Source organism: Cynocephalus volans, chromosome 2, assembly GCF_027409185.1.
Source record: "Cynocephalus volans isolate mCynVol1 chromosome 2, mCynVol1.pri, whole genome shotgun sequence".
In the NCBI taxonomy this organism is placed as follows: domain Eukaryota; kingdom Metazoa; phylum Chordata; class Mammalia; order Dermoptera; family Cynocephalidae; genus Cynocephalus; species Cynocephalus volans.
Window position 1 is genome coordinate 39,553,058 of NC_084461.1, and position 24,485 is coordinate 39,577,542.

Here is a 24,485-nt window from a genome sequence, read left to right on the forward strand (position 1 = left end):
TCTCATAAATAGACTGTCCAGAGAATTGTTTCATTTCAACAATAAGTATTATGATTTTTTGACTCTGCTAGTTTGAGATGCAAAAGAAGTATCTCGCTTTTTGTACCCACATTTCTTTGATTCTGAGGGTGAACTTTTTTTTCATTTTGTAACTATTTTTTTGGAATTGACCATTTGCATTTATTGTTCATTTATCTACTAGGATTTTAGTGGGTTGTTTTAATTTAAATTTCTGTAAGTTTTTTATTGCATTAACTTTTTGTTGTTTATATTTTTTGAGGTTTATAAGGTATTCATTTTTCAAATTTAAATCTATCGATGTTTTCCTTTGTAATTTTCCACATTGCTTTAAATTTAGGAAGTACTTTTTTAATCCACAGACTAGAGAGATATTCACCACGGTTTCCTTTTTTTCTCTTTTCTTTCTCTTTATGGGTTGATTCTCTTCTTTTACAATTAATTTGAACCTAACTAGAGTTTGGTTTAAAGTATGATATTAGGCTTGGGTAGATATTTTTCCCCCAGATACCTAACTAATCATCTTACTCCTTTTGTTCTTTCCATGTTGTGATGCCACATTTATCATGCATTAAATTTTATCATATTAGGCTGCCAGAGTGTGATAGAATTTTGAAACTGTGTTCCCTGTCTTTCCTTCCCTTGACCTATTCTTTTGAGGATTTACTCATTTGGAACTTTGATTTACTGCTCTGCTTCTCTTTTGGCTCTATTTTTTCCCCTTCTGTTTTCAGTTTTCATTTCTGCACTTTCCAGAATTTTCAAAAAATTGATCCACATATGAGTTCTTGAAGGCAGCTGTACAACATGGTCATCGTTGTATTCCCTGTAGCACTTATTACAATTTTTTAATTTTAAAATTAAAACATTTGAGAGATAAGGAAAAGCACAGAGAAGAAAATAAATTAGCCTTGCCACTCAAATATACTCTGATATTGTTAAATGCTATATGAATTTACTTTAAACTATATAGTATATAATATTTTATGTATGTATATATTTGTATGAAATACTTGTCTTTGAATATTTTTAAACATTCGTACTATTTTGTTGTGTGCTTTTTACTTATAATAATTCCATGTCTTTAAATATTCCTCTGTGACTTACGTACATTTTTAACTTAATTGTTTTAGTGATCCCCTCTAGTCTGTACACTAAAATAAATTATCCTATGTGAAAGAACATGCTATAATTTCAAAAGTGATTGAATTTCAGAGCAATAATATGGATAAAACACCTAAGTTACCTCTGTTAAGGTGTAAATGTGTGCATGTATGTTTTAAAGTTGTGTCAGCCACTGCACAATTGTTTTGTGAAGGTTGAGTAAGTTAAATCAGAGGAGCCAATTAGGTTGTATATTTGATGTTTTCTAGGAAGCCTAAATGGTTTTGGCCACTTTATATCTTGCATGTGGTAGCAATACTGTCCATGGACTGATCCTTAGCTATATGTCCTGGAATAAAGAAGGAATCCAGAATTTCTAGGGCAGGAAAAGTCGGTTAGATGCCAAATCAAGTTTATGAGATCGATGGCCACAAAGTTGGTGCAGTCAAAAGTCAAAGGGGGTGGACTTGGATTTAAAAGAGCAGACAGTAAATACCTGGGAAGGTCAGGTGAGCACTTTAAATTTGCCACTTTAAACAAATAAATGGGGGGTAAAAAAAAGACAACTATCACAATAATTCCTTGAACTTGTTAAGATAAGGGAACAGTTATGTTGTTGATGGGGAGGAGCGGGGAATGGAGGGGAGAAAAGGAGGAATTGGTAAAGGGACATGAAATCATCTACATTGTATATTGATGAATTAAAATAAGTAAATTTGCCACTTTGTGTGGATGTAGCCATGTGAACCCTATCTTTAGATCATTGGAGAGCAGCATGACCTTTATTTTGGGAAGAGTCCTCAGATGTATGTGATTTGTATCCTCAAATTCTCATGGTTGAGTGAAGTCTAGTTAATTATTCGGGATGTCTTTGTTAAACTGCAGTGCTGTTGGTAGAGGAAAGGAATATTTCCAGAGAAGCTTGAGAAGTGGTGAAACTACTAGAACCTCATGATGTTGTCTTTGGAGAAAATGGCTCTTGGTTCTTGCTCTTTTGTGGAGACTCAGAAGAGAGAACCAGAGATCATCTAACAAATCACATGGCAGCCAGCCCAGTGTGGCTGGAGCATGAGGCCCAGTGTGGCAGTGATGAGAGGGCATGTTAGAAAGAGCACTTCAACCGTAGGAGCCTTAGGATTTGGACTTGATCTTGGAAGTATAGTTTGTAGCAAAAAGGAGGTACTACATAAACATCTCATTTGTGTCTTTACAGCTTTTTTTAATGTGTGCTACAAAAAATGTTATTTTTCCTTTTTAAAATCATACGTATTCCAGTCAAGTGGGTTGAAAACAGAGTTATAATGTAAGTTTTATTTTTAATTGATTTCCATTAATCCAATTTCCAATTGACAGTGTTTTTACTAAAATTTTATAAACACAGAATTGAAAACTTTCGAAAGAAGAGGGTAAAGATAATAAGGCTATTAATGCTCTGCTTTTATACTACTAATCTCGTAAATTTATTTCCTTTTTCTTTTGGTATAGGTATTTGCATTATTTTATGAAATGTGAACATGATCATATACTGACAGTGTGAGACTCTGTTGAACATATTGCTTTATGTTAGCTTGAAAAATCCTAATGTTTGGGGCTTTATGTTCTACGTTAGAATTAGTGAACTTCTTAAAAACACATTGTGAATTTAGAATGTGAATTATCAGTGAGGAGAATGTGCACCATATCAGGGACCTTTTCTGTTTATCTACCCCTACCCCTGTATCCCAGCACCAGGCAGAGATAGGGCTTGACTCACCACAGGCACAGAGTGAATAGTTGTTGAGTGGGAATAAAAGTGTATGAGTGGTTCCTAACCCTTCTGGAATTGTGGTATCTCATTGTTTTGATTTCATACCACTTTCCTGTCTCTCCTCGAAATTATCTTGTGTTAAATTAAGTTACGTTAATACAATGTGTTGAAAAACTTGGTGACACTTGTTAAGATGATTGGAATATTTCATTTTGTAATTCATAAATCAGTATTGAATTTACTCTTGACATTTGTGATCTTTAGGAATTGTTCAGTTTGGGTGAACATAGTTTCCTTAATGGCTTATTATTATGCACTTTTTTTTTTTTTTTTTTTTTTTGTCGTTTTTTCGTGACCGGCACTCAGCCAGTGAGTGCACTGGTCAGTCCTATATAGGATCCGAACCTGCGGCGGGAGCGTTGCCGCGCTCCCAGCGCAGCACTCTACCAAGTGCGCCACGGGCTCGGCCCTATTATGCACTTTTAAGAAAACAAGCAAAACCTTTATCTCTTTGTGAGTGGTACTGGCTGTCAGCGGGTTGGGAACAGCAGTGCTTTGATTCTCCTGTTGAGCAGGTCAAGGCCTGCTTGCCACCTAAAGGGCTCCCTCCTGCATACTGGCTTTGCAGCTCATATTTCTTCCTAAAGAGAATGACCAATCTCATCTGTGTTATGGTCTTTAAGGGTCTCTTGGAAAGAGTTAAAATTTCAAATGTTAAATTCCTGAATGCCTAGAGACTACCGTAATAAATAGAAGAATATAAGGCTTTAGAAAATCATAATATAATTTTACTATTTCCTTGATTTTATTAGGTAAAAAAGCTCCAGTTTTGTTTAGTAAAGAAATGATTGAGTCAATGAAGGAAGGTTCAGTTGTTGTGGATTTAGCTGCTGAGGCTGGCGGAAACTTTGAAACCACTAAGCCAGGAGAACTTTATATTCATAAGGTATAGCAAAAAGCATCTTCTATCTATGAATCAATTCTCACATATTTAGTGATTTGTGAGGGGGTGTTTATTCCTTTAAATATCTGGAGAAATTGAGGTCTGATATTTGTTTAAAATAAAAATAGGCACATTTAAAGCTTCTTTTGAAATATATTTCTGTTTGTGGGTATGTGTGTATGTTTATAAAGATACATAATTTCAAAACTTAGCATTGGCTATGAATGAGAATTGTCTTAGGAAGAATGTGAGCATAGGATAATTGACCTTTTTGACTGTAATTTTGTTCATATAGGGAATTACTCACATAGGCTACACAGACCTTCCTAGCCAAATGGCCACTCAGGCCAGCACCCTGTATTCCAACAACATCACCAAACTCCTGAAGGCCATCAGCCCAGACAAAGATAATTTTTATTTTGAAGTGAAAGATGACATTGACTTTGGTACGATGGGTCATGTCATTAGAGGAACTGTAGTGATGAAGGTAAGTAAAGAAATCTGTTCTTTCCTGTGTTTTTAATGTGAATTTGTTTCAGGATTTCTGTTCTTGGAAGAATTGTATTTTGGAATTGAGAAATATTCTAATAAAGTATTGATGTGCCAGGTTTATGCCAATAGAAATTGTTTATAAATGCAGAACAGTTTAGAGGAAAATATTTCAAATACTTACATACACATAACACACTCAAAATATATGTTGCTTTTGAAAAACAGAAAAAAACAAGCAGAAATTGAATAAAGTAAAAATTGTTCTTCCCACCTATCTGCTTTTAAGGATTTGATCTATGTCCGGAACAAATACAATCTATATATGTATGTATGTGTAACACAGACATATAATTATAGATACGTTATATATTTTTATAAATTGATGTTATACATTATATACGTTTATGTAATATTTAAAAGAACAGTTTTTTCCTAAGAGTAAGCTATCTTCCGCAAGCGGTTTTAAGATACTGAATTGTCTTTTCAAAAAACATGATTTTCTAACTTCTGTTAGGATGGTGAAGTGATTTTCCCAGCTCCCACCCCGCAAAACATTCCTCAAGGTGCCCCAGTCAAACAGAAGACAGTGGCTGAGCTGGAAGCTGAAAAAGCAGCTACCGTTACACCTTTCAGGAAGACAATGACAACAGCTTCTTCATATACGGCAGGTGAGGATCCCATTTATCAGGATTTAATTCTGATCGAATTTTCTAAGTAATGTATTAATTGTCAAAATTAGTAAATGAAATAGGGTTGTCCTTCTTTGGATTGCATTAGTAATTGGGACTGATAGACGTGATTTTTCACCAACATGTTACTTACCCCACCTCTGTGGAATTGGAGACCGCATTCATTGATTACCCCAAGAGATATAGACACTGTGCTAAATACTGGAAGGAAGGCCTGTGAAGTAATAGAGACTATTAACACTTTTCCTTTTATAGAAGACATTTTAAATACAGTCATTAATATTTTTATCTATATCAAATATATTGAGTAGTGATACATGTCAGGTTGTGCTGGTAAAATGCATAGAAATGTAGTTGTGGTGTTTTGTGCTTGGTAAAATATTGGTTGTGATTATCTGCACAGTTGAGTAAGACTGGGGAACCAGATATTTGTCTTGAAGAATAAATACTACGATACAGGTATAGCCCTTGAGTGTTTGACTAACATTCTAAGTTACTCACAGAGTAAAAAATTCAGTATCTTAATTTTGATCTCTTTCTTTACAATCTAACATAAATTCTTTGTTTTTTAACTCAGCTTTGTGAAAATGCTAAAGAATTATTGTAAAATAGTGATAAATGCTCATTCTAGCTATGCACTGTTAGAGGCTGAAATATGGATATTTGATTTTAAATTGGTTTCTCTCTCATAGAATGCATTAAAACTGTTTAGATCTGCTTAGAGCCAAAACAAAAACAAAACAAAAAGCAAACTATAAAGAATTAAGAACCAGCACCAGGAACACGGAATTCTTGTAGCTTCAGCATTCTCTAAATTCCCATGTGAGTCCAGATGTTTTAAAGCTAAATATGTAACTCTCCTTGAGTAAAGAGCAAGTCTCAGCAAAATGGCTGAAAAAGCCTCTAGTTGTGAGCACTGTGAATAGATGGGGCAGTGTCCCTACTTGCACTCATGTGATAAAAAAAAAAAAAACTAGATTGTAGAGTGTATTATGAGTAGGATTATAAATTTCCATATTTCTTTGAGAGTCATAAGAAAATATAGAGAGACATATATAATGATTTATTTTTCTAGGTTTCTCTTATGTTTGTTGAGTTAAGGTATATTGCTTTTTAATAAATATGAAAATGGCATATTCCAGTAAATACAAAGGTGGCTTTATATGTGTTTTTCTTTACCTTGAACTTCCTCCTTTATATTAAAAACAAATATTTTTCTTCTCTATGTGTTAGGAATCTATTTGAATAGTGTTCTTCATAGAATGCGATTTGCTTTTTTTTTCTTTTCTCTCTTTCTCTTCCTCTGTTATGTAGACTACAGAAATAGCACACTTGACATTATTTAATATATTATAGAAAAGACAATAGCTTATTAGTTTATAAATTAATATAGAATAGTTTATAAATAGCTTATTAATAGTCACATACCTTAGCTCATTTATTCCTTACAAAAATCAGTGAGGTGGGTATCTTATTTTCTTTTCCAGATGAAGACAGAGAGGGCTAATTTGTAGGTAAGGACACTGCTGCACAGAGAGGTTAAGTAACTTGCCTGAGATCACACAGCTAGTGAGCATCAGAACCAGGATTTGAAGTAGGCAGTCTGACTTAAGAAAACATTCTTAACCACAACCCTATACAGCTTTTCTAATTTTTGACTGGAAGGCAAAATAATATTTTATCTAATTCTTCCTCCAGATGGTTAACAGGTCATGCATTAGAACCTTGGAAATATTGTATGTGTGTAGGAAAATGTAAATTAAAACTACAGTCTTATTGAATGATCTAAAGTAAAATTAATGTCAATTCCTACATGTTTCAGCTGTGCCACTTATAAGGTAATAGTTCATACCAGGGAAAAAAAGGTAACTTTGTCAGGAAAGTTAAATTCTAGCTTCCCGATCACTCACTGTTATTCTGTTTTTACTGACCACGAGGTAACCCTTTCTTCTGTTGCAGAACAGCCATCCACGTGTTTGCTATTAAGGAAGGCGATAATTAAAGATGTATGCTTAGAGCTGACTGTTTGTATTCTGCACATTCTTAATTTAATTTGTATTTTTTTCCTTTTCTTTGTAAAATCCTGTTTGCTGACTTGGTGCTGAGGCTGGAGCTGACTGCCCTGGCTGGCAGTCCAGTCCAGATTCAGGAGCAATTGCAAAACTTCTGTCCCGGGTGGGTGGAAGCCATATGTTTTGGGGAGGTACTGGAGTGAATGAAATCCTTCCTACTCTTTTAAAACCCCTCTTCCTCAGCCAAATCTGAGAGTGACATAAAATTGGCCTCATAAAAGTCCTGTCTTATAAAGGTTGCGTCTTGCCCAAGTAGAAAATGCTTTGATAGATCCTCTATAGGCCTATAATTCTGGAATAAAAATGCTTGTATAAACACATGTGGCATTGTCAATGAAAGAACAGGGAAGAGAATAAGCTGCACAGAAGAAAATGTGCAAATTGTTATTAAGGTGACTCATAAATATTATTATTTATTACAATTTATTTGGGGGGGTGGTCAGAAAGTTGGGGTTTTTCCCCAGTTTCTACCCTACCCCCCTTCAATTGTCAAATGTCTAAAAAATCTGCTCATTACTATCAAGGGAGTGGAATTTAACAGCACTGACTCTTCCACATGTTTGTATTTGGGTGTGTGTGTGCTTTTAATCTTACTGAGTTAACTAGATGTCAGCTCATACTCTTTCCTCTCTTTCTCTAGGTCTCACTGGGATCCTGGGCTTGGGCATTGCGGCTCCCAACCTGGCCTTTTCTCAGATGGTGACCACTTTTGGCTTGGCCGGCATTGTGGGCTACCACACTGTCTGGGGAGTGACCCCTGCTCTGCACTCACCACTGATGTCTGTGACTAATGCAATCTCAGGTTTGTTCCTTTCCTGTCTTTTCTCATCTTAGGTTTTCATAGGCTTATTCAGCTCCAGGAGTGCTTCCAATGAAAGTTTGTAAAGTCTGTGTTTTCAAAGTGTTTCTCTTGGAGTCTGAGGTGGTTGTTGTGGTGACTCAGGGGCTCCCAGAGGGTGTGAGGTGTGGGGTCATGAAGTCAGAGGCCGTGGGAGTGTGTTTGCGCTGCTGCCATTTCAAGCAGTGCAGATCCACTGTTATTCCTTTCAATTATGATTTCCTCTAAGGAAAGGATTCTACTGATAATTTGAAAACAACTGTTTCACAGAATTATAGCTGCAACATCCTTTAGGGGCTCTTCTTAGATTCAACTCACCGTTTAGCCTGGCAAGGAAACAGGTCACATGTGGCATCAGGTTCACCATGAAGCTTATTGGACAGGAAGCACAGCTTGCCAGTGGGGCAGCATCAGGTGTTTCTCTTCGGGGTCAGTCTTCACATCAGTCCAAATAGCAGTCTACACTGCTGCCCAAGAACTATTCTCTTTGGCCTTCAGCAATGGCTCAGATATGAGGGAATGAAACCCACATCCGACAGGCCTGGGAGCTGCCCTGGCTTGGAAGCCTAAGGGCCCTTAATCGTCTCTTAATGCATTGCCATAGATACAGCATCCAGGATCTCTGCAGGGAACACATTCAGTTCCAAGAGGTGCTGTACTTAGCAAAGCCCAAAGCTATGGCATCCCCATCATGTGTTTATAGTTCATGAATACTTTCTTCCAGTTCAGATGCAAGTTGTTCAGCAGGGGTTACTTTTTACCATAAGCAGTGCCGTCTATAACATTGTTGACTAATATCTTTATCGGGGAAGAGAACTAGAATGTTAAAGGAAGATCAAATACTTATGCAGAAAGAGAGAAGTTCGTTAACCCTTTGCCCACATTAGTACTTCAAGTGAGAATGGCGTGAAGGTGTGTTGTCAACAGTCTTTATCAGACACTTGTTTATATCATTTTAATGAAGGTGCAAGAAAGCTGCCTTGTTTTTGAGAACTTTCCCCTTTATGAGTCTATGTGTATGAAGTCCTTCTCCTATGACATTTGATTTAGCCAGCCACTATAATTATTCACCACATTGATGCTTTCTTTGCAGGGTTGACAGCAGTTGGTGGGTTGGCCCTCATGGGAGGACATTTGTATCCTTCCACGACTTCTCAGGGCCTTGCTGCTCTTGCTACATTCATATCCTCAGTCAACATTGCAGGTATGATGATGGTGAAAGTACCCATGGTGTTATTTTAAATGGAGACCTAAGAAGCAACATTAATCAGTATAAAATAGATGTTCTTATTTTAAGAATTTAATTGTGTCTTTAAAAAATGTTTTGCTCAGACTATAAATGCTCTTTGAGAAGGAAAATTTTTTTGCCCATCTGTAATTTTTATTTTATTTTATTTTATTTTATTTTATTTTATTTTATTTATTTTTTTTTTTTTTAAATTTTATTTTGTCGATATACATTGTAGCTGATTATTGCTTCCCATCACCAAAACCTCCCTCCCTTCTCCCTCCCCCCCTCCCCCCCGACAATGTCCTTTCTGTTTGCTTGTTGTATCAACTTCGAATAATTGTGGTTGTTATATCTTCTTCCCCCCCCCCCCCGGTTTGTGTGTGTGTGTGTGTGTATGTGTGTGTGTGAATTTATATATTAATTTTTAGCTCCCTCCAATAAGTGAGAACATGTGGTATTTCTCTTTCTGTGCCTGACTTGTTTCACTTAATATAATTCTCTCAAGGTCCATCCATGTTGTTGCAAATGGCAGTATTTCATTCGTTTTGATAGCTGAGTAGTATTCCATTGTGTAGATGTACCACATTTTCCGTATCCACTCATCTGATGATGGGCATTTGGGCTGGTTCCAACTCTTGGCTATTGTAAAGAGTGCTGCGATGAACATTGGGGAACAGGTATACCTTCGACTTGATGATTTCCATTCCTCTGGGTATATTCCCAACAGTGGGATGGCTGGGTCGTATGGTAGATCTATTTGCAATTGTTTAAGGAACCTCCATACCATTTTCCATAGAGGCTGCACCATTTTGCAGTCCCACCAACAATGTATGAGAGTTCCTTTTTCTCCGCAGCCTCGCCAGCATTTATCGCTCAGAGTCTTTTGGATTTTAGCCATCCTAACTGGGGTTAGATGGTATCTCAATGTGGTTTTGATTTGCATTTCCCGGATGCTGAGTGATGTTGAGCATTTTTTCATATGTCTGTTGGCCATTTGGATATCTTCCTTAGAGAAATGCCTACTTAGCTCTTTTGCCCATTTTTTAATTGGGTTGCTTGTTTTCTTCTTGTAAAGTTGTTTGAGTTCCTTATATATTCTGGATATTAATCCTTTGTCAGATGTATATTTTGCAAATATTTTCTCCCACTCTGTTGGTTGTCTTTTAACTCTTTTAATTGTTTCTTTTGCTGTGCAGAAGCTTTTTAGTTTGATATAATCCCATTTGTTTATTTTTCCTTTGGTTGCCCGTGCTTTTGGGGTCGTATTCATGAAGTCTGTGCCCAGTCCTATTTCCTGAAGTGTTTCTCCTATGTTTTCTTTAAGAAGTTTTATTGTCTCAGGGTGTATATTTAAATCCTTAATCCATTTTGAGTTGATTTTAGTATACGGTGAGAGGTATGGATCTAGTTTCATTCTCCTGCATATCGATATCCAGTTATCCCAGCACCACTTGCTGAAGAGGCAGTCCCTTCGCCACTGAATAGGCTTGGTGCCTTTGTCAAAGATCAGATGGCAGTAAGTGTGTGGGTTGATTTCTGGATTCTCTATTCTATTCCATTGGTCAGTGTGTCTGTTTTTATGCCAGTACCATACTGTTTTGGTTATTATAGCTTTGTAGTATAGCTTAAAGTCAGGTAGTGTTATGCCTCCAGCTTTATTTTTTTTGCTGAGCATTGCTTTAGCTATTCGTGGTCTTTTATTGTTCCATATAAATGTCTGAATAGTTTTTTCCATTTCTGAGAAAAATGTCTTTGGAATTTTGATGGGGATTGCATTGAATTTGTATATCACTTTGGGTAGTATGGACATTTTCACTATGTTGATTCTTCCAATCCAAGAGCATGGAATATCTTTCCATCTTCTTGTATCCTCTCTAATTTCTCTCAGCAGTGGTTTGTAGTTCTCATTATAGAGATTTTTCACCTCCTTGGTTAACTCAATTCCTAAGTATTTTATTTTTTTGGTGGCTATTGTAAATGGGCAGGCTTTCTTGATTTCTCCTTCTGCATGTTCACTATTGGAGAAAAGAAATGCTACTGATTTTTGTGTGTTGATTTTGTATCCTGCTACTGTGCTGAAATCATTTATCAATTCCAACAGTTTTTTTGTAGAGGTTTTAGGCTGTTCGATATATAGGATCATGTCATCTGCAAACAGGGACAGTTTGACTTCATCTTTTCCAATCTGGATGCCCTTTATTTCCTTCTCTTCTCTAATTGCTCTGGCTAGTACTTCCAACACTATGTTGAATAGAAGTGGTGAGAGTGGGCATCCTTGTCTAGTTCCTGTTCTTAAAGGAAAAGCTTTCAGCTTTTCCCCATTCAGGATGATATTGGCAGTGGGTTTGTCATATATGGCTTTAATTATGTTGAGATACTTTCCCTCTATACCTAACTTATAGAGGGTCTTTGTCATGAATGAGTGCTGAACTTTATCAAATGCTTTTTCAGCATCTATAGAGATGATCATATGGTCCTTGTGTCTGAGTTTATTAATATGGTGTATCACATTTATTGATTTGCGTATGTTGAACCAACCTTGCATCCCTGGGATGAATCCCACTTGATCGTGATGAATAATTTTTCGTATGTGTTGCTGTATTCTGTTTGCTAGTATTTTAGTGAGGATTTTTGCATCTATATTCATCAAGGATATCGGCCTGTAGTTTTCTTTTTTGGTTATATCTTTACCTGGTTTTGGTATCAGGATGATGTTTGCTTCATAGAATGAGTTTGGGAGATTTGCGTCCGTTTCAATCTTTTGGAATAGTTTGTAAAGAATCGGTGTCAATTCCTCTTTGAATGTTTGGTAAAATTCTGCTGTGAATCCATCTGGTCCTGGGCTTTTCTTTGTTGGGAGCCTTCTGATAACAGCTTCAATCTCCTTTATTGTTATTGGTCTGTTCAAATTTTCTACGTCTTCACGGTTCAGTTTTGGGAGCTTGTGTGTGTCCAGAAATTTATCCATTTCCTCCAGATTTTCAAATTTGTTGGCGTATAGTTGTTTATAGTAGTCTCGAATGATTCCTTGTATTTCAGATGAATCAGTTGTAATATCGCCTTTTTCATTTCTAATTTTTGTTATTTGAGTCTTCTCTCTTCTTTTTTTTGTTAGCCATGCTAATGGTTTGTCAATTTTATTTATCTTTTCAAAAAACCAACTTTTTGATTCGTTGATCTTTTGAATTGTTTTTTGGTTTTCAATTTCATTCAGTTCTGCTCTGATCTTAATGATTTCTTTCCGTCTGCTAACTTTAGGTTTGGATTGTTCTTGTTTTTCTAGTTCTTTAAGGTGAAGTGTTAGGTTGTTCACTTGCCATCTTTCCATTCTTCTGAAGTGAGCATTTAATGCAATAAATTTTCCCCTCAATACTGCTTTTGCAGTATCCCACAGGTTTTGGTATGATGTATCATTGTTTTCATTAGTTTCAATAAACTTTTTGATTTCCTGCTTGATTTCTTCTTGGACCCATATGTCATTAAGTAGAATGCTGTTTAATTTCCATGTGTTTGTATAGTTTCCAAAGTTTTGTTTGTTATTAATTTCTAGTTTTAATCCATTGTGGTCTGAGAAGATACATGGGATAATTCCAATTTTTTTGAATTTATTGAGACTTGATTTGTGACCTAATATGTGATCTATCCTGGAGAATGATCCATGTGCTGATGAGAAGAATGAATATTCTGAGGTTGTTGGGTGGAATGTTCTGTAGATATCTGCCAATTCCAATTGGTCTAGAGTCTTGTTTAGATCTTGTGTTTCTCTACTGATTCTTTGCCTAGATGATCTGTCTAATATTGACAGTGGAGTGTTCAGGTCCCCTGCTATTATGGTATTAGTGTCTATTTCCTTCTTTAGGTCTAATAGAGTTTGTTTTATAAATCTGGCTGCTCCAACATTGGGTGCGTACATATTTATGATTGTTATGTCTTCTTGATGGATCAGTCCTTTTATCATTAAGTAGTGTCCCTCATTGTCTCTTTTTATGGTTTTTAGTTTAAAGTCTATTTTGTCAGATATAAGAATAGCCACTCCAGCTCGTTTTTCTTTTCTGTTTGCATGGTAAATCTTTTTCCATCCTCTCACTCTTAGTCTGTGTGAATCTTTATGGGTGAGGTGGGTCTCTTGTAGGCAGCATATAGTTGGGTCCTGCTTTTTGATCCAGTCAGCCAGTCTGTGTCTTTTAATTGGGGAATTTAAGCCTTTAACATTAAGAGTTGTTATTGAAAGGTGTTGATTTATTCCTAGCATTTTATTGGTTGTTTGGTTGTCTTAGGTGTCTTTTGTTCCTTGCTTTCTGATTTACTGTTTGGTTTCTGTGTTTGTTGGTTCCTTAGGTTGTAGATAGTGTTTTTGTTAGCTTGTTTTCTCTTCATGAATGCCATTTTTATTGTACTAGCGGGTTTAGATTTTTCTTAGGTTTTTATGGCAGTGGTAGTTATTTTTCAGGAACCAAACCCAGTACTCCCTTGAGGATTTCTTGTAAGGGTGGTCTTGTGGTAGTGAACTCCCGCAGTTTTTGTTTGTCTGAGAAATATACTATTTGCCCCTCATTTCGGAAGGATAGCCTTGCAGGGTAGAGTATTCTTGGCTGGCAATCTTTGTCTTTTAGTATTTTGAAAATATCATCCCATTCCTTTCTAGCTTTTAGGGTTTGTGATGAAAAGTCTGATGTTAACCTGATTGGGGCTCCCTTATAGGTGATTTGACGCTTCTCTCTTGCAGCTTTTAAGATTCTCTCTTTGTCTCTGAGTTTTGCCAATTTGACTATGACATGTCTTGGAGAAGGCCTTTTTGGGTTGAATACATTTGGAGATCGTTGAGCTTCCTGGATCTGCAGATCTGTGATTTTTCCTATACCTGGGAAGTTTTCTGCCACTATTTTGTTGAATATGTTTTCAATGGAATCTCCATTTTCCTCCCCTTCTGGAATACCCATGACTCGGATATTTGAGCGCTTGAGGTTGTCTGATATCTCTCTCAGATTTTCTTCCATGTCCTTGATTCTTTTTTCTTTCTTTTTGTCTGCTTGTGTTATTTCAAACAGCCCATCTTCAAGTTCAGAGGTTCTCTCTTCAACTTCGACAAGCCTGCTGGTTAAACTCTCCGTTGTGTTTTTTATTTCGCTGAACAACTTCTTCAGTTCAGCAAGTTCTGCTACATTTTTTTTCAGGACATTGATTTCCTTGTATATTTCCTCTTTCAGATCCTGTATACTTTTCCTCATTTCATCATGATGTCTAGCTGAGTTTTCTTGTATCTCATTCAGTTTCCTTAGAATTATCACTCGAAATTCCTTGTCAGTTATTTCAAGGGCTTCTTGTTCTATAGGATCTAGAGTATGAGATTTATTAACTTTTGGTGGTGTACTTTCTTGATTTTTTGTATTTCTGGTGTCTTTTTTTTGGTGTTTATTCATTGTGGCAGGGGGTTTCACAGTCCACCGGTTTGAGACTAACGACTAACTAGGATGTTGCTGTGGTTGCCAATTTGGTATGGCTCCCGCCGTGACTGCTCAGTTGGCCTCTAGTGTCTTGTGTGTGTGGTTGCCTCGGGTCTTGGGCTTCTCCGGGGATCCACCTTTCTGGTCAGCTTGTACTCTGCTGGGCTGGTGGATCACGCACCACAGGGTGTGTGATCTCTGTTGAGCTTTCACTTTCTGTACAGGACTTCTCCCTGTTCCGTGTGCTCTGGCCCAGGCTGTTAGATGGTGCAGTGGCGACCCCACCGGGTGTGTGGTTTCTGTCGAGTCTCCGCCTCCCTGGCCGCACGTCTCCCCCCTCTGTGCACACTGTGCTGGGCTGGGGTGTGTCTTCTGCACCCCTCGTCTATCAGCTGGGCCTTCAAGACCCTGCTCAGCACCGCCTCGCCCAGGAAGTCTACCAGGATTCTGCTAGGCACAGACGACCGGTCTCTCTGGGTGCCTTTGTAGCACTGTGTAGATCTTTCTCGGGTCTTGTTCACCTTTGTATCCCCCCAGTATAAACCGAGTCTAGTGCCCGCCTGCAGCCTGCTCTCCGGCAGGTTCTAGCGGACCTGGGAACTCTCCTACCACACTATTCCCAACCAGAAATTCGTTAGGCTTTTTTCCAAACTGGTGGTCGCAGAGATGGTATCTGCCTCCCAGTAACAGGAAGTTTACCTGGCCGGAGTCCAGGGTGTGGTGGAGTGACAGTCGGCCCGCCCGTACTTCCTAGCCCTCCCAACACTGGTCGGGACGCCCCACACCCCCAGCCCCGCCAGAGAACCGCGGAGGGAGTGGGAGAGGAGGCCGGCCCGCAGGGTCCGGAAAGCCCCACGCCAGGCCAAGCAAATGGGCTCAGTGATGGCCGATCAGGGCGGAACTGCCCGCACCTGGGAAAATGGAGGCAGCACTGGGGCAGTGAGTGGCCTGGTGGTGGAGGCGGGTGCCGGGTGGGCAACCACCCCCCGAACAGAGCTGTGCCAGGGATCACTCACAGTGCTGTGCCAGGTCGGGCGCTCGCTCTGTCTCTGGTTTGTTGCCTTCCGTGTTCTCGGCGCTGCCGCCTCGGGCTGTTCAGTCGCCGCGCCGCTCGGGCGCTCCCAGGAATCTTCTTTAATGCCGGCCTGAAACCTCGGATCCTGAATAGGGCAGCTGGCCGCCTTCAGTGCGGCCCCAGCCTCCGGGATCCTGGCTGCATCCACAGCAGCCCTGGCGCCGTGCTCCCTGCTTCAAGACTCGCTTTTGCAGCTAAGAATCAGTTCTTTTCCTGCTCCACACTTCAAAGCTGTTGCCGGTAAATGAGGCAGCCTCTCCTGCCGGGGGCAAAGTGGCGTTGAGCCCCCACGACCGGCCAGCAGCAGCAGTCCTCCCTTAAGAGATGGCCAGAGGAAGGACCACAAGTTTCCTGGCTGCCTGAGGCCCAGTGGCCACCTTTTCCACCTCAGCTACTCCGCGCCAGCCGCCGCAGCCGCCGCCATCTTGAAACTCCTTGCCCATGTGTAATTTTTAAAAACTTTTTAAATAAAAGAACATCCCCCACCCCTTGCTCCAAAACAAACAAACAAAATGATGTCTTGCTACAAGTTAACTGGAAGGTTATTGAATACATAGTTTTGAATTAAGTTGACTTGGAGCTATTGCCATAACATCTACAAATGAAAATAATTTTAGATAAAATTTCAGTCTTTTGCCTTATGCCAGCAAGTATTTGTTCCTGAAAACTGAAAGCCTAGCACATCACTCATGTATGAGACTCATTTGATGTTATTTTGTAGTTAAAAATTCTTTAATGTGTCCAAGAAACCTGATGCCTGTTGATATCGTATTTTTTTTTCCTTTTATCATTTATTACAGGGTTTAACAAACTGAATAACCTATTAAAAAAATACTGACCTTTGGTCTTTTTGCATTCCCAAGCTTTTTGAATGGCTGTTTACTTTTAGTCATGCACAAATAGTTGGTTTTGCATTCTGATAGCAAGTTTTCTTCTTGAATATATTTAGTTTTTTTTCCCTACTCCAATGGAACTGGCTTGAATAATAGAATGACTTTTAATTTTGAGGTTCTAGAATGTTACTTAAAATTATATTTATTCCTAGGTGATAATGATATGATTAAAATAGAAAAATTGTAGCAGTTAAAAAAAATTGTGTTGCTCAGTGAGCCCAATAAGATACTTCTTTCTGTTTTATATTTCCTTTGCTTTGATAAGGTGGCTTTCTGGTGACTCAGAGAATGCTGGACATGTTTAAGCGTCCCACTGATCCCCCAGAATACAATTACCTGTATCTGCTCCCTGCTGGCACCTTTGTTGGTGGATATTTAGCTGCACTCTCCAGTGGTTATAACATTGAACAAGTAAGAGGCTCTTTTTGAAAGTTTTTATTTTTATCACTGTGTTTTCTTCCCTATTGGTTTTAACATCATTGTTACCAAAATTCAAACTATCAAGCAAATACGGTCAAATTTTTGACCAACATTTTGGTCAAATAGAGCATTCCATCCCCTAAGGATCAGGGCTCAGGATTCTAGAGACAGATTTGCCTGGTAATTGAGTATGCAGATGTGGGTTTACCTGTTTGTCTCTAAGTTCTCTCACATGTAAAAAGAATTGAAAAGGTTATTAATATCTTCTTTATGGATCTGGTTGGATTGTTGTAGGGAAAGAATGAAATAATCAGTAAAAATTTTCAAAAATTTTTATTAAGGACTATTAGTCTTTTTCCTACTTCCTTTCTTCTACAAATCAGCAAGCACATCATCTCTTGCTACCAAGAGGTGTTATACCAGTTTATTTAAAAAAAAAATTTTAAAAATTCATACTGTATGAAAAACAGACATAATTGAGTTGAACTTTGAAAGTTCCGGGCCGACCCTGTGGCTCACTCGGGAGAGTGCAGCGCTGGGAGCGCCGAGACCATGGGTTCGGATCCTATATAGGGATGGCTGGTGTGCTCACTGGCTGAGCAGGGTGCGGGCGACACCAAGCCAAGGGTTACGATCCCCTTACCGGTCACCAAAAAAAAAAAGAAAGTTCCAATTCAAAATATAATAGAGCTTCAGCTTTGTTCTGGACTCTGTATTCCATGTCACTTTAATGACTGTCACTTCAACCTCTCTGACAGCAGAAAAGTCATCTCTTTTGGTTTCTTCTGTGTTCCCAAAATGCAGTATTTGTTGGATGAACAAAATCTTTTTTGAGAAGAGTTGGAGCAATGAGTCAGAGACAGAGAGACCCAAGGCTGAATTCCAGATTTGCCATTTACCCTTTATTTGACCTTTGAGAAATTTTGTAACCTCCTTAACTTCCATTTTCTCTTTTGTAAAATGAGGATAATGATTCTTTATTCTTGTGGATCTCATGAGACTAAGTTACAACATAAGTAGAGCATATGGCACAATCCCTGGCACTTACGTCAGGGGTTGGCTCTTTTATAGCATTTGGTCAGGCCTAGTATTTTCAGATCCAATAATAACTCTGTTTAAATTTAGGTACTTTTTAATGTATTTGTGCATGATATCAAATCCAGAAGAAACCAATTTACGTAAGTGGTATAATTGCAAGTACAATTTGAAGTATTTAATATGTTAGTATTCCTAATGGATAGGAAAATATATTGTAATATTAAAGAAGAACTCAGATTTGATCTTCTGTTGTCTGAATTTAAAATTGTCCTTGGAGAATCATGGTTCTACGAGAGAGGTCTTCCCTAAGCTAACAGTCTGAAGGTTTTAATAATCTCTCTTTCTCCCCTTTCCTTTGAAAAGATCATGTACCTAGGCTCGGGATTGTGTTGTGTTGGGGCCCTGGCGGGCCTTTCCACCCAGGGAACAGCTCGTCTTGGCAATGCATTGGGCATGATTGGGGTTGCTGGAGGCCTGGCAGCCACCCTTGGAGGCCTAAAACCGAGCCCAGAATTGTTAGCTCAGATGTCTGGAGCGATGGCTTTGGGTGGTACCATTGGTAAGCACTTGTGGGCTTCTGCCTTTATGTGAACCCAAGTCCTTTGAACACCTGAAGGCAGTTATTTAGGCTCAGAGATTTAAGAGTACTTTGTTAGGAGTCAGGCATTTTAATAGCACTTCAGTTTTCGAATATATATTTCTGTCTGTGGCCAATATTGATAAAGGAATTAAATGACTTTAATGGAAATTACTTTAATAAATATTATTTTGGTGAAAACTCATCACAGTTGGTATAATTGTCATTTAAATACGAACATTTTAAAGCATTAAGTGCATCAACTGAGTCAAAAGAGAGGGCTGAAAAAAATCCTGTTCTTATTTTTTTTTTTACTGACTGCATCCAGTTAGCTGATAATAGAATGGGGGATTGGAATACTTATGTATGTACAGTATATAGGCTTGTCTTTTGTTCTGCTGGGCATAAACAACAGCAGATGATTTTGCTTCATAAACCTGTTAAAAACTTGAAAAATACATGTGCCAGCAGAAAAACCGTTGTTTTAATTTTATTCAGTAGTGGGGCTGATTATTAAATTTTCAAGAATATTGGGAGCTGGTTGTTAAACACATCCATGATTAAAACTTAAAGTATAGTTCCCAGATTTCGGCAACAAAAAAGTAAAGAATTAAATTATATAAACTTAAAATTAAATAAATTATGTTAGGAACAAATTATATTAAACACTCATAACTTTATAATTAATGAGTTTTTTTATTTATGGCTTGGGGTTATTTATATCTATTATATGTGTGTAGTAGAAATACTATGTAATGGGGGGCTACTATACATCTATTTTCAATTCCACATTGGTAGGTTAAAGTTGGCTTTGGTAGGAGTATTTACACCATGGAAATAAACAAAAGCTACAAACCTGGCTTGATTAATTGTTTTGTTTTTTGTCCAGACCTAAGAGAGTGATGGAGAAAATGTTAATGCAGCTTAAACTTAAAATTTGTTGTCCCTGTGTCCATTATATTGTGAATGGCACAAAAAATTGAGCTAATATTCTTCTAGTATTTGAAAACTATTATGAGATTCAGCAATGAAGTCACTCACATGGTTGACAATTGAGTGAAGTTCTCACATAAATATCGTTTCACTTTTACTTGTTAATGTAAACAAAAATACCATCCAGTGTTCAAGTCAGAAGTTTATCATCAGTTGTGAACACTAGGTTGGCTATAGGTGCAAGAGTTTAGCAAAACTCAGTAAGTGTTCTGTGAAAGTCAATTATCTATGTGGAACTTACAACAAAGAGTATTGTGTATTTTATTATTATTTGAAAATTACTTTATATTAGTAAAAACGCATATATTTATACTTGCATATATTTTTTTCCTTGGGAACTGGTGGTTAAATACTTATCAGTACAACATTTTAGCTTTAGGCCTCCTTTTATACTTTCTCAGGAAAACTGTTAAGTCCTTTCTTCATGATCCCTAGAGAGGCACTTGAAGGAAGTGCTTGTGCTGTAGGTTCGTGGTGGGAAAACCTTTACACACTATCTTAACAAATATTCTGAGACCTACTCCTTCTATATCACCTACCTATAGCCATGAAACACTTCAGAGTTTCCTAATTTGGGCATTTACTACCTGGAATTATGCATTTCTTTACCTTTGGACTTTACCCACCCACCTGAAAACCTAGGCTGTCTTCATATTCCAAGTGCTTCTTGTGTGATTAGGAGCAAACATGGGCTATAGAGAAGAGGGCCTGGGTTATTCATTCAGTGGGGAGAATTTAAGGGGATTTAATTGGAGATTTAAGTAATCTGAAGTAGCATTTGGCCAGGAGAGTGTTTGTGAGGGGAAGAGGCATGCATTGATGCTGTGGGCTTGGGTTCGTTGTAGCTGGGCCTTGGTTAGGTGTGTATAGCCCCTGTAGAGAATATTTAACCCATACTAGGAACTAGAATACTATTTAATGGTAGCAATGATGGAAACCCTGAAGTAGGATCTTTGTTGTGGTTACTCCTCAAAGGCCTGTCAAATTTTAATTTCCGTTTGACCTTCATTTCCCAACAGGATTGACAATTGCCAAGCGCATCCAGATTTCTGATTTACCTCAATTAGTTGCTGCTTTCCACAGCTTAGTGGGTTTGGCAGCTGTACTTACTTGCATAGCTGAGTACATTGTAGAATATCCACATTTTGCTGTGGATGCAGCAGCAAACCTCACCAAGATTGTGGCCTACCTCGGCACTTACATTGGTGGTGTCACCTTTAGTGGATCTCTTGTTGCCTATGGAAAATTGCAGGGTAAGTGGCTGAGCATAATACCATAGAGGTATATATCTATTGTTTAGAATATTTAGGGATCCATTTCAGTTTTGGAAATTAATAGTAGAAATTATTAACTTTTGGAAGTTGATAGTAGAAACTTAGGTGAAGAATATTTGTATAACACTCAGGAATACATAAAAAAATTTTTCCCCCATAAAGATGGCTTCCCTTTATTAATTCCTACAAGTCTTATAGAGCTTTGAAGCTATTTCTTCTGCAGATAACTAATGGAAGAAATTAGTGCACAGAAACTTGTGTAGAGGGACTGGTTGACATTTGAAAATACATGCGAAGAACATAGCATATTCCTAATCCTTAGTAAGAGAGGTAGAGTTCACAGAAATGTAGAGTTCATTGTATGTAGCGTTCTCAGAAATGAACTTTATACATTTTCCAGAATAGAGAGAAGCCTATTGAATATAAGTTTGTGTGATTAGTAAACGGTATGTACTTTGAAAACAAATATGCATTTTAGGGCTCTAGCATGGCAATTATTGCTACTACTAACGTCAATCATGAAAATGGAAGTGGAAAAAAAATTCCAGAGGCTTCTTTCAGTGTTTTCACAAAAAAGTGAGTCTCTAGGGAAACTAGTTTCTGATTTAAAAACCTGGTCTTGCCTCTTAATTTTAAAGTCATTAAAAATTAAGTGGGGAACTTTCATGAAACTTAAAAATCATGAAAGAACTTTAAGCCTAAAACATTCTTGTCTTATGCTTTGTCTTTAAAAACAACTAACAAATAAGAGCTCTTCTCCCTTGGGTTCAGTTGATAGAATCAGAAATGCTAATGTGCTAGGACTCCCTATTGAAGTTTTAAATAAATAAAACCACACTTAACAACTTAAATGTTGGTCGTATGGGAAAAAATCACTTTTTAAGATTCCATGACAAAGAGTAAAGAAACTGTTTTGTGATCAAAGTAGGGAAAAGAACAGTTAAGTTGAACCATACTTTTCCTGTGTTCATTAATGTTTATTATGTGTAGTTACAACTTTAATTTGTTTTTATGTTTCATATCTGGTGACATAAAGTGATAGTTTAAATACCATGTTATTATTCTAATATTAAATTTCGGTAATTTAGGATTAAATGACATACTTGAGTATGTGTATGAGAAGGTTTCTTACGACACATTCTAGATTCTGAATACCATGTGCTTGGTTCTAGGTATCCTGAAATCTGCTCCTCTCCTACTACCTGGCAGGCATTTACTCAATGCAGGCTTGCTGGCTGCTAGTGTGGGTGGAATAATCCCATTCATGATGGACCCCAGCTTTACCACTGGCATTCTCTGCCTGGGCTCTGTGTCAGCTCTCTCTGCTGTCATGGTAAGAAGTCAGAGATTGAAAAGCACATAGTCAGTGAGGAACTGGGAATATTATGTTAGATTACAGTCGATTCATATTTCTATCTCTTCAAGACCTCTGATGGAATAAAAATGTTTTAAAATTATATTACATGTTCATTTTCTTAGAATCTGGAAAATATAGAAAAGTGTGAGAAGAAAATCACTTTCTTTCAAATTAATTGTTCATTTAGGTGTTGTCACATGTCACACCTTTACTGCTCTGGAGTCTCTTCATTGTACCAGTGTGTTGGTGAATAGGATATTAAATACACCAAGAGTTTCAATTTCATTTTTTAGGTGCCTACTATGTGACAAGCCCTACAAAATAATGCTTTGGGGTTCATACAATGTGTGTAAGATGATCTCTTCCCACTAGTTGCTCTCACGTTCATTGGAAGATGTGACACCAAATTAAAAAATTGTATGAAATGAAATGCAGATAATAAACTCTGTGCTCAGTGAGGGAGTTCAGTGAAGCCTTTCATGATAGGTTTGATCTTCCTCTTCCTCTCTAATTTTTGCATTTAATATAATGATACATACAGTATTTTTTAGTTATCTGTGTATTAGAGTTTAACATTTTATTATGCCAGTGTATGATGCTGTTACCTGCCCCTCTGTGTTATTCACTGATTGTTTTGTGTTCCTCTAGTCTATAACTTTGTAGACAAGGTTAATATTTTAAGTTTTTAAAAAATTATCAACAGTGCTTAGCACAAAGTTAGACATATAGTAATTGCTTATCAAACACTTACTGGCTCCTTGACTGAGAAACATGAGATTTATAGTATAAAAATGATACTTATTTTTATGAGATCACAAGAAATAAGTCATGATTTCAACACAGAAACTTTAGAACACGGAAAAGTAACTTAAAATTCTATCTTTGTATTCATACTGACAATCCATTTTTTTCTGGCTTTTATAGCACTGGTTTTTGTTTTATTTTAAACAAAAGAAAAATAGTTTTGATATTTTTAATCTGATAAAGCAGAAGTTAAAAAAGGTCTCAAACCTATAGTATAGAAATGTAAAATTTTGAGAATTGTTATTTTTGAGGAGTAAATATTATATTTAAAAGGTACTATTGGCCCTATGAGAATATCTGAGTAAGATAATATATTTTTTGGACTAATTGCTTTTGGCTTAATTAAGTAATACATAAATACACTCACATTGTAACAAACTAAAAAAATGTAGGAGTGGAATAAAAAGCAAAAATCTTTTCTCCCCATCATGCTTTTTCCTTTCCTGTGTTTAGTAAATTTGGATTGCACTGTGTACATTGATAATAGACAATTATAGACTTTTAGTAATTTTGGAGTGCATCGTGGACATTGTTAATAGATGTTATAGACACTTTGGATTCTATTGTATCCCTGCAAAAAGTATTGATTATTACTTATTTGTTATTGTAGGCAGCTAAACTGGCTGGGCTCAAAATTCAAATTTTGGCTTCGTCATGGTGGGAAGCAGCTGAAATCCATTGTTATTTTATCCTTAACAGAATTGCTTGGAGTCTGCTCCACATGTGTATAATACAAGTCAGCCAGAGATTCGGATAGAGTTTATACACAGAATTCAGGGTTCCCTTTAGCCTGTTCCTTTGCAGGGTTTCGCTTCTCACTTTCCAGCTGCCTTAGTTGTCTTAAACTCTATTCTCAGGATCTCCAAACAAGTATGTGGGCTTATATCTTAGTTTTAGCTGTTCCTCTTGGTACCAACAGGGGCTTTCCTTCAGTCTAAAGCCATAACAACTTATAAATCCTGTTAGTGCTTTTATATTTTCCCAAGCATAGATGCTTCTCCAGTTTCTGCCTGCTTTTCATCACTGCCTTTATTTAGGGATTTTTCAAGGTCTGGGAGGACATGGCTAAGTGTTTACAGTTGTTATATCTGGGGGAGAGTTGGTCAGATAGCAGACACTTGGTCATAACCAGAAGCAGAACTTATATTTAAATATTGTTAATTGGAAACTAGAATAATTAAGAGCCGAGATGTTCAATGTCAGAGATTTTATTTTGCATTCTGCTTTGGTTTCTGTGCTAGGGTGTGACGTTGACAGCTGCTATTGGGGGTGCCGACATGCCGGTGGTCATCACTGTGCTGAACAGCTACTCAGGCTGGGCCCTGTGTGCAGAGGGCTTCCTGCTCAACAACAACCTGCTGACCATCGTGGGTGCGCTCATCGGCTCCTCTGGTGCTATCCTGTCATACATCATGTGTGTGGTAAGAAACATGTAGGCAAAAGAAAAGGAAATGGTGTTCTGAAAATATGGATGTG

General features: G+C 37.5%; 1 protein-coding gene across 3 annotated transcripts in view; it reads left to right on the top strand.

Annotated features, from left to right (window-relative positions):
- The window catches only part of NNT (nicotinamide nucleotide transhydrogenase), a 117,512-nt gene that overhangs the window by 47,848 nt on the left and 45,179 nt on the right, over positions 1 to 24,485 (top strand). For all 3 annotated transcript variants that reach the window (XM_063084222.1, XM_063084217.1, XM_063084212.1), the window contains exons 8-17: positions 3,682 to 3,815; positions 4,108 to 4,299; positions 4,819 to 4,972; positions 7,706 to 7,867; positions 8,997 to 9,107; positions 16,812 to 16,957; positions 18,368 to 18,563; positions 20,594 to 20,827; positions 22,021 to 22,181; positions 24,251 to 24,430. In XM_063084222.1, coding sequence (XP_062940292.1) covers positions 3,682 to 3,815; positions 4,108 to 4,299; positions 4,819 to 4,972; positions 7,706 to 7,867; positions 8,997 to 9,107; positions 16,812 to 16,957; positions 18,368 to 18,563; positions 20,594 to 20,827; positions 22,021 to 22,181; positions 24,251 to 24,430 — 1,670 coding nt within the window. The remainder of the gene's footprint in view (positions 1 to 3,681; positions 3,816 to 4,107; positions 4,300 to 4,818; positions 4,973 to 7,705; positions 7,868 to 8,996; positions 9,108 to 16,811; positions 16,958 to 18,367; positions 18,564 to 20,593; positions 20,828 to 22,020; positions 22,182 to 24,250; positions 24,431 to 24,485) is intronic.